The sequence below is a fragment of the Lactuca serriola genome, chromosome 6 (assembly GCF_051521515.1).
Source record: "Lactuca serriola cultivar US96UC23 chromosome 6, Lser_US96UC23_V15, whole genome shotgun sequence".
Lineage (NCBI taxonomy): Eukaryota > Viridiplantae > Streptophyta > Magnoliopsida > Asterales > Asteraceae > Lactuca > Lactuca serriola.
The window spans coordinates 124,390,871-124,402,157 of NC_136413.1; the positions used below are offsets into that span (position 1 = coordinate 124,390,871).

At 36.2% G+C, this 11,287-nt stretch overlaps 1 protein-coding gene across 1 annotated transcript; it reads right to left on the reverse strand.

The window, feature by feature from the left end:
- Positions 1 to 205: 205 nt before the first annotated feature.
- Positions 206 to 8,012, reverse strand: LOC145060112 (uncharacterized). Its single transcript, XM_079007835.1, has 4 exons — positions 7,995 to 8,012; positions 7,446 to 7,915; positions 712 to 721; positions 206 to 622 (listed from the first exon to the last, which is right to left on the reverse strand). Exons 1-4 carry the CDS (start codon positions 8,010 to 8,012, stop codon positions 206 to 208), a joined length of 915 nt encoding a protein of 304 aa, XP_078863961.1.
- Positions 8,013 to 11,287: the final 3,275 nt, after the last annotated feature.

An 11,287-nucleotide genomic window follows, 5' to 3' on the forward strand; every position in this document is an offset into this window, starting at 1 on the left:
AAGCTTGAATCAACGATTTAGAAGCTAAAAATGTTTTTAGTTGTTAGTTGGATTGTTTTTTTGGCATAATTGTTTACAAGTTGTAATAGTTTTCTGATGTTAGTTTCCTTTTAATGCAAAGTACTCTATTATCCATGTACCTTTATTTTAATTTAATCATAAAACAATGGGTAAGTTAGATCGGATCCCATATTAGATTCGTAGTTTATTTGTTGATAGTGACATTGGAAATAGCTTCAACTTGAATAAATGGGACCTTGAGTTTTGTTGGTTTTTCAGCTTGAGCACATGTAAGCTTTTTATGTCCTACTTGCTTGCATACACTACACATAAATATTTTCCCAAACTTTGACACGATATGTTTTGCGCCCCTTTCACTTGTATCCTTTCTTCTATTAACTTTTGGTCTACTTGGCATTTTTGTCTTTAATGGTGGCAATGGTGCAATAAATTTAGTAGATAGCCACATGTTGCTACCATTCATCCCACACATTGGATACATGTAGGTGTTCTTATAAATTTCTCCATAGTACATTGGATCCACATAATTACCAACATCACCATTAAGGTGTGAGATAGTTGCAACTGATGCATACATCCATACCCATTTAGTTGTGACACTCTACATGAACAAGTCTTTTTATCTATATCCACAACATAAGAATCTAACAAATTTCTTATTTCAAACTGGTTTAAACCAGTTGGTAAAACCTGCCAATACCTGTTTCAATTGTATACAAGTTAGTGTTGGGTTTTGAGCACTATAACACTCCTCTGGTGCACATGCCACCTTAGATGCTTTGGATCTATGTTTTTTCTAATCACACTTGAGCACCACAAGTTTGATGCCTCTAATGATTCACAAACATCAAATGCAAAGGAGGCTTGAGAGAATAAGTTACTTAGTACAAAATAAACTTCACTCTCTTAGAATGAATGGGGTAGTCGATTTTGGGACTAGGGGAATGCTTTTATAGTGTTGCAAATGCTAGGGTTACATTCATGCAAACCCTAATGCTCCATGACCTTTCACATTCTTATGCTCCATGGGTTAAACTTCAATGGACTATCCATGTATTATATCATTGGTTTAGCCTATCCTAAACAATGATGGATCATTGGCCCATACTATAAGAATCATTTATTTACACAATCAATCCCCATGTATTTAATTAGTCTCTTTTGATCACAAAACTAATTCCAAATTAATTCTTGATCAATACTAATTAAATAATATGATTTATCAATTAATATATTATACTTATAATATATTAATAAATCACAAATAACCTTATTCTCAAAAGTCCATCCTATCAAATTGCACCGATGAAGGCAACCCAAAAGGACCATGCTACGATCAGGTCAAGTACATCCCATTTATAGTTATGGGCTTAGACACTAAATCCAACAGTCTCCCACTTGGATAAGTCTAATAACTATAACAGTTAATGCAACTTTAGGATCTGATTAGCAATCGTAAGCTTTCAAAAGCCGTTGTCGAACTCTAACCCAGTCAGTTACTCATCCTTTAGATAACGGATCATATATCATGTGTGCTCAAGATATCAATGTGGATAAATACACGGAACATAGTCATACTTATTGTCTTGCAATTACTTTCCCAATTTCTGATTCGTCTGACATAGAACATAATTGAACACATCAATTAGGTTTGACCGGGCCTATCACATAGTCAAAACAGAATCATTGAGGGGCCCAATATATCACTTTTAATCTTTTTTGGAAAAAAGAAACAGATAAACTTCGACATTATATGCTTGTATTAACTACTCATCAAATCATGCACAACGACACATTTTATAACATCAAGTTGCTGATGCGTTTTCATGCCATCAATGCACAACCAACTCGTAGTTAACAACTCATATATCCTGGTTTTAAGATTATATGATATTATCGTCTCACAACCACTCGTGATAAATTCCATGAAGTGATTCAGGTAAGCGCGAGTTGAATCCAATACTCAAATCTTATTCCAGGAGCACTCATGAAAGGTGTAGCAAACTTTTGCTATGTCTAACTCCTTAGAAAATCTGCAAGCCAACTCATGATAGTCTTCTTTCATACTTAATTCCAACGTATGATCAACTGTGGATAGTTTGAATAATTCTTATTATTCTGGAAGTCAAAACATGCAAAGTGAAACAATAGTAAATAATTGACACATGACAGTAATTTTACTTATAAATAAAACTCCTTTTGTTTAACCATCAAATGTCAATTACAATTTATCTATTACAAGTTTCTGTTTATCTAATCACAATAACTAATATCGTCTGTTAGCCTAATGCCCATTGCATGTTGTAAGTGCTAAACCTTAGTCAGTCCCTTTGTAAGGAGATTTGCCGGGTTGTCTTCTGACGATATCCTCTTCAACACGAGGTGTCCTTCTTCTACTTGATGTCATATGAAGTGGTACTTTCTGTCGATATGCTTGGATCTACCATGATCTCTTGGTTCCTTGGTTCAGGCAACCACCCCTTCATTATCGCAGAAAATCTCCACATGCTCCTTTATGGATGGTATGACTCCAAGGTCTCTGATGATGTTTTTCAACCATATCGCCTCCTTCGATACTTCGCTTGCTGCTATGTACTCTGATTCGCACATTGAATCAACTACATTCTCTTGCTTGGAACATTTCCATGTTATCGCTCCACCATTTAGGATAAATACCCAGCCCAACTGAGAGCGGAAATTATCTATGTTAGTCTGAAAGTTGGCGTCACTATACCCTATCACTCTTAAGTTATCACTCCCACTGAGGGTAAGGATCCAGTCCTTAGTCCTCCGTAGTTACTTAAGAATGTTCTTAACCACAGTCCAATGAGCTTTATCGGGATTCCCTTGATATCTGCTGACCATGCTCAAAGTAAAGGCCACATCAGGGAGAGTACAAGTCATATCATACATGATCGAACCAACTGCAGAAGCATATGGTATATGGCTCATCTCTGCTATCTCAGTCTCTGTACTCGGACTCTAGGTCTTACTCGGTTTGGTATTTCACTGGATAGGTAAGTCACCTTTCTTGGAGTTCTCCATGCTGAAACACTTCAACACCTTGTTTAAGTAGGTACTTTGACTAAGTCCTATTAGTCTTTTACTTCTGTTTCTCAACATCCTTATCCTTAGGATGTAAGCAACTTTTCCAAGGTCCTTCATAGCGAAACAGTTCCCAAGCCAGGACTTAACCTCCTGCAAGGTTGGAATGTCATTTCCTATGAGAAGTATGCCATCTACATACAACACCAGAAAGCTAACTATGCTCCTACTAGCTTTGACATATACACAAGACTCATCCTCTCTTCTCGAAAATCAAAACTCTTTGACTTTCTCATCAAAACAAAGATTTCATCTGTGATATGCTTGTTTCAATCCATTTATGGATTTCTTAAGCTTACACACTCTATTAGGGTACTTTGCATTGATAAAACCCTCTGGATGACACATGTAAACATCTTCAGCCAACTTTCCATTGAGGAAAGCGGTTTTGACATCCATTTTCCATATTTTATAGTCACGAAATGCAGCTTTGTCTAGCATAACCCTTATAGATTTAATCTTATCTGTTGGTGAGAAGGTCTCATCATAGTTAACTCCATGAGTTTGAGTAAATCCCTTCGCAACTAGTCGTGCCTTATATGTGTGTAATTTCCCATCCATGTCGGTCTTCTTTTTAAAGATCCATTTGCACCCGACTGTCTTACGACCCGATACATTATCAACCAAGTTCCAAACATGATTGTCATACATGGAATGAATCTCGCTGTTCATAACTTCTTTCCATTTAACAGACTCGGGGCCTGCTGTAGCCTCCTTGTAGTTGTTAGGTTCATCCAGATTTATCAGTGTGTTATCACCGATAAATGTATCAGCTTTCAGCTGTTATATGAAAACCATATAACACAGGTGGAAAACTAAAACTACTAGAACGTCTCAGAGGTACGGACTCGTTAATTGGTTCAACCGCACTTTCCTCCTTGGGTTGAATGCTAGTGTTTTAGGTTCCTTTATCACTTAACTCTTGAAGCTCTTCAAGGTCAATTTGCATCCCACTGTCCTCTTGGCATATGAGTTCTCTCTCACGAAAGAGTCCTCTCTTCTCAACGAAGACAACATTGTACCTTAGTCTATATAAGAGATATCCAAAGAACTTTTGTGGGTAGCCGATGAAAATACATCGCTCACTCTGAGGTTTGAGCTTTTCGTGAATGTCTTTTATAACAAAAGCCTCGTAACCCCAAACTGTGATCTGGTCTAATGTGGAAACTTTACCTGTCCACGTCTCGTGACGTGTTTTGGCAACCTTCTTTGTATGGACTAGATTAAGGATATGGGCGGCAGTTTCAAAGGAATACCCCAGAATGAGATAGGTAATGAAGCTCGATTCAACATGGAACAAACCATGTCTAGCAAGGTTCGGTTGTGCCTCTCAGCCACACCATTAAGCTGTGGTTTTCTAGGTGGCGTCAACTGTGAAACAATTCCATATTCCTTAAGATAGTCTAGGAACTCGATACTAAGATACTCTCCTCCACGATCGGATCGTAGCATCTTTATCTTCCTGCCCAATTGATTCTCCACTTGCTGCTTAAACTCTTTGAACTTTTCAAAAGTTTCTTACTTATGTTTGATTAAATAGATATAGCCATATCTACTGTAATCATCTGTAAAGTCATATAGAAGCGATTAGCATCCCTTGAGGCAGTGATGGACTCTCCATCCTTCATTTTGGTTATGATCATGGAGGCAATGATCTCATACCACTCCTGCCAAGCACTTTGATGGTATGTTTCCATCAAATCTTGATACATTTCAAAAGGATAGTAGTCTTCACAGGACTTCTGTAGCTCAGCAGTCACGGTAGCAATCATTAGACACAACACTTTTGTCGCACCCCTCTCATGAGCAGTATGTTCAGGAGTAGTATTGGTTACATCAATCTTTTTAAGCTCTTTATCTAGGACGTATTCTTTGTCCTCATAGCGAATATCCATTCGGATGTTCCAAATCTAGTCATTGAAGTTCGATCCATCGAAAATGACCCTCCTACATAGGTTCATGATAGAGAATGAGCCTGAAGGGATTGGGTTTGAAGCATTGTTTGGGATAGACACCTGAAAAGAAGAACAAAGTTTAGATTAGATGAGAATCCTTAATATAACACCCAAATGAAATATTTAGGCTAGGACCCAACACAATATTCTATAATTCTGAAGAGGGATGCCGTAATCCAATTGTAAAATATTTGGACGCAGGTAAATGATGATTTACCAATTTCCACCATGAAAAACAAAATAGATTATTAAGTTTAATTGGATTGAAATTCATAGATCATTTGAGATTCATTGAAATTTTCAATGGCATGTTTAAATCTCGATTGTGCCCTTCAAGTTTGTGACTGATATGTTGAGGATCACAAAAAGGGTGTGAATAACCATGCAAATTCGTTTGGCACACCTAGTGTTACAAATCAACTAATCAATGTGCCGGTTAACCACACACGCTCCATTGATCTACGACTAACATCAAGCTACCCTTTGCCACACATTGTCAGTCCCATATTAGTGTGTCGGTTAACCACATACGCTCTACTAACGACTTAACAAGGTAAAAAGTGTTATTTCATGTATAAACACCATTTTCAAATTCTTCCTAAACTGACTAAGATTGGGAATTTAATAAAAGTTTGGTTACTTTATAATTTTCATTATACTTTTAATGAGAGTTAAAGTCCTATCCTACCTGTTCGGATAATGACTCTCCACCAGTCAAGAAAGCAGTGGGTAACAGTGGACACCAATTAAACCATCATTTTATAGGCATTAACCTTATACCCTCCTTATAGACCGACTTCGTAAATGAGGCCTACTAACGCTAAAACTGACTTGTCTTATATATATATATATATATATATATATATATATATATATTATGAAACTTATAATATTATAACATATAAGTGTTGAATTTTAACTTTCAAAACTCTAGGGTTTGGAATTAAAGTTTCATTAGTGAGACTTTACAAATTCCAAACTTGAGGGAAAGTTTTGAAACTTGTCAAAACTCTTGGTATCTATAACTTATGAGTGTAATGCATTTTTAAAGATGACACCTTTCATTTTCCATAACTTGAGGACAAGTTATGGAAGTCATTAAAAATCTTTTAGATCAATTTCTAATAACTAAAATTATCACATAATTGAAGATTGATCTAACTAAACTCATAAATAAGATAATATCAAGTCAACAATTTGCATGCAACATTGTTTATCATATAAATCAACAATTATCTCAAAATTTGACAATTATCTTGTTATTGGATAAATATAATCACTGCCTTATCAAAAAAACTTTTTCAATGATGTAGAACATTTTGTAATAGTGATCCCTATTCAATACAAGCCAAAAACTCGAAATTCTGCACACAGGATTATCTACTCGACGAGTGCATGATAATGATTCGTCGACTTGCCTTTTTACTGAGTGGACTCGTCGAGTCAGCCAGTGGCCTCGGTGAGTTCATCAGTCAGAGAGCAGAAAATTGATTTTTTCTACTTTGAAAATCAACATGCATCAAGTATAACAGAAACCAACCCTAGGCTTTGATACTACTATTGGGTTTTGAGCACTATAACACTCCTATGGTGCACATGCAACCCTAGATTCTTTGGATCCATGTTTTCTCTAATTATACATGCATTTTCAATTTTCCAAAGCATTCTCCCTAACTAGCATATAATCGAACAATTGAACAATACAACTAGTTAGATAACTTACCTCTTAAAAGGACTTATAGTTCTTGGCCTTCAAAAGCTTGAGCACCTCAAGTGTCATGCCTCTAATGGTTCACAAACACCAAAAACAAGAGGCGGCTTGAGAGAATAAGTTACATAGGACAAAATCAACTTCGCTCTCTTAGAATGAATGTGGTAGCCAATTTTGGGACTAAGGGAATGCTTTTATAGTGTTGCAAGTGCTAGGTTACATTCATGCAAACCCTAATGCTCCATGACCTTTCACATTCTTTTGCTCCATGGGTTAAACCTCCATGGATTATCTTATTAAGCAATCGTTGATCATTGGCCCACATTATAAGAATCATTGATTTACATAATCAATCAACGTATATTTAATTAGTCACTTTTGATCACAAAATTAATTCCAAATTAATTCTTGATCAATACTAATTAAACAATATGATTTATCAATTAATATATTATACTTATAATATATTAATAAATCATAAATAAATTTTTTCTCAAAAGTCCATCCTATCAAATTGCACTGATGCAACCCAAAAGGACCATGCTACGATTGGGTCAAGTACATCCTAGTTATAGTTATGGGCTTAGACACTGAATCCAACAGTTAGTATGTAGTGTAATTAATCAATTAAAATTCAAACATAAAGGTAATACCTTTGAGCTTTTTTTAACTGATTCAGTAGGATTGTAATAGCTGGACATGGTTTATAATCAGGCCATGAACAACCTTTAATGGTCATATTGAATTGCCTCTCCATAACATACAACCTAATTTCTTCTAACATTGTGATTATTGGTTTTTTTCTTGCATCTCTAATGATATTGTTAAAACTTTCAGATAACCCATTTTCAACTGCATGACACATCCTCCCCTCTTGAAAGAAAGCTCTACACCAGGATTTTGGGTTCTTTTCCATAAGGTAATCAAATGTTGTAGGATTAAGTAGTTGTATTTCCTTCATGACTACATTGAATAAAGGCTCAGTTGATGTCTTGCATGCCTTCGAAAACATCATCTCATAATGTACACCACTGAATCTTTTCCTAAAGTTGGCAACAATATGCCTTGCACATTGTCTGTGTTTAGCAGTAGGCAATACTTCCTTCACAACCTCCAATAGCCCCTACCCAATTTAAATCTATTTGTTTAGAAAATAAAAATTCACTTAGAAAAAACATTATGTTGTCAAGTAAGTGATATACCTTATGTTGATCTGACATCAGGTTAACACCAAAACTTGTCGGGTCAAAAATATCGTTTATACGTTACTTTTCTAGGAAAATGTATTTTTGTGTCTTGGACCATAAACATCTTGGTGTTTACAGTTGTATACGTGTTTACGGTTGTGTTTACGGCTGTGAACTGGTTAATGGCCATAAACCCATTCACGACCAATGTTCACCAAGCCGATGTTCCCTATAAATATAGATATAAGGGGTGAGGAATTGATTTGATGAGAAATAGAATAGAGGAGCTTATGTGTGTGTTTTCTAAGGTGTTCTAGAGAGAGAAACAAGAGAGAAGAACAAGTGTGTGTTAGTGTGTGTGAATCTCATGTAAAGGATCATCATTATATTCATTAATACATTGAGATTCATCATCTTCTTCTTATCCTTCTCTTCTGTTTGATCGAACATCATCCGTTTGATTGGGATTCCGCACCATCAAACGGATCTGATTGATACTCAAGCATTTTGGGGACTTACAATTGGTATTAGAGCTTGGATTGTATCTGTCAATTTTGCAGATCTTGAGCTTATTTGATCTTATTTTCGAAATATTCTTGCATTTTTGGATAGATCTCTCAAAAATAAGGGGGTTTGTTCTTCACGATTTTCATAAAAATGGGCTTTTGATTGAATTTTGGAGCAAAAAGGAGTGAAAAACGTTGTTTTTCACGTAATCTGCGACGAGTTTACAGCCGGAGTTTGCGGTCAGCGGAGTTTACGGCCGGATTTTGTGGTCGTCGGAGTTAACGGCTGCCGGCGGTTTACGGCTCAGAACGTGTGCGGCTTGGCTGGACGGCTAGGGAATTCAGCTCAGCAGCATCAAGCTCTTACCTGCACGTGCATTTAAAAAATGGAATCGATTTTGAGGGTGCCGGGGATCGAACCCGGATCCTCTGATAGATAACACTCGCGCCTTACCAGCAGGACTAGGAAGTACCTTAGTTCATTCCTTTGAAATTTTATTCAAAAAGACTCTTTCTCGGTTCCAATTTCGCAAATTTGTCACTTTTAACACAAAATTCAATTTCTTTTAGTTTTAAATTCCTTTTTCTTCCAAATAATAATAATAATAATAATAATAATAATAATAATAATAATAATAATAATAATAATAATAAATAAAAATTTTAGTTTTTAATTTTTGACTTTTAATTTTGATTTTGACTGTCAAGTTTGACCTTTAACTTTAAACTTTAACCTTTTTTGTTTAATTTTTAATTTTTCAAATTTAGCTTTTCAGTTTGACTTTTTAAATTTGACTTTTAAGGTTGACTTTTGAGGTTTATAGTGAAAGGGCATGTTTGAATTTTAGTTTGACGTTTAAGTTTTATTTTAGCTTTGAGTTGTGCTTTTAATGACTTTTGAGGTCAACAAGGGAATTGAAGACATGAAAGAGAGTCATCAGGATATGTTAAAACAAAGATTCAACATATTCAATTATATCCCTGGAGAAACCCTGGAAGCTCAGATGCAACGATTTACCACACTCCCTACAGAGATGAATATAGTTGGGATCTTCTTGACTAAGTCTGAGATAAACAAGAAGCTACTGAATGCACTTCCAAAATCGTGGGATATGAACGTAGCTGTTATCAAGAAGACAAAAGATCTCAGTCATCTTAGTCTTGCTACTATAATTGAAGAACTTGATGCTTTGAAGTGTGGAAAAACAATGAGTTCCACAAACATCCCGGTCAATGAAGTTTCATGTACTCCACCATGTGAAGATACAATTAAAATTCTTCGTGAACATAATGATTTGCTAAAAAGGGAAGTTGAGGACCTAAAATACGAAGGATATCAACTTAGGAAATGATAGAAACCCCTGAAGGCTGAATTAGAAGCAAAAACCAAAGACTTTCGGAAGCTTCAGGAAGAGTATAGCAACAAGTGTGAAAATTATGACTATATTAAGAGACAACTTGCTGCTGTAACTGAAGAACTTGACACTTTGAAAATTTAATGTGAAAAAACAGATGTTAGTTTCAAAAATTATACTGTTTCAAGTCAGACAGTCGAGTCCTTATTTTAAACTCAATTAAAATTCAAAGATAATCAAAACAACGGTCTAGGGTATGATAGTGTTCCTCCACCTTTCAATCATAACTACACATCCATCCCTATGACACATGAAGAAATTGACAGGGAGGCACATCTTCATTATGGCAAACCATCTGGACTTGTGTCAGGAGGTATTCACGTTAAAGATTCTAATGCTTCTACTTCATGTGCAGGTAAAGTAGAAAAGGATGAGAACAAGGAGAATACCATTAAAGAAACCAACATATCCTTGAACATTGAATCTGTTGCTTCGAACTCAGTTGCTTCTGATCAACCTGCTATTGAGAAATATAGGCCACCAATTTTAGTGAAGCAGAGTGCCTGTTGTAACTGTGCATGTGGGAAAAACAAGAGACAAGGCATGGATACGCCACCAGGGGCAGGAAGAAACAACTTCACAGTGAAGAAAAATACATGTTTTCACTGTGGAACACCTGGACACATTGCCAGAAATTGTCCTAATCGCGCATACGTTCCCTACTATGCACAAGGCTGGCAGAACGCGTCAAGAGGGAGATACTTCAAAATAAACCCTTCAAGGTCACGTTCAGACAATGGTGACTGGAATGCGCAAAAGGCCAAGAATCAAACCCACAAGGCCAAGAATCCGAATCCCAAAGGCAATAAGGGAATGTCAGCCAAGAGCCCAATCCAAGAGATTCTCCAGTGAAACAAAGACCGGTTAGGTCAAAGTCATCTCAACAGACGACATCAAGTTCAAAAGCAAGTATTGAGCCACCCATCAGATCGAAAAAGAAATGGGTTAAACCCAACTACAAATAGGTTCCAAAGGCTCACTCTCTTAAATCTTCTAACGATTCTAATATTCTTCATCTTTTTTTTTGTGATAAACAGGATATGTCATGGGAGAGAGTACCATGCAATGATGACAAAGGTCGACCAAGTTTCAAAATGGACTAGGTTCCAAAGACCAACTAATCTCGCTTTATGCTGGAGCAGCTATGGATGCATATCATCAGACTTCGGTTTGTTGGTAGTGGTTGTTCCAGGCACATGATAAGGGACATCTCTCAGTTGTGCAACACTCAGAACTTTAAGTGAGAGTATGTGTCCTTTGTGGGAAATGAAGAAAGCAAGGGATCACTCATGGGTTTAGTGCTTAATGACATGAAGAATTTTTGGATCTGTTATGAGATTATGCGTGCTGTTCTCAGACCTTCTGGATGCGAATTGAATCGGTGAAT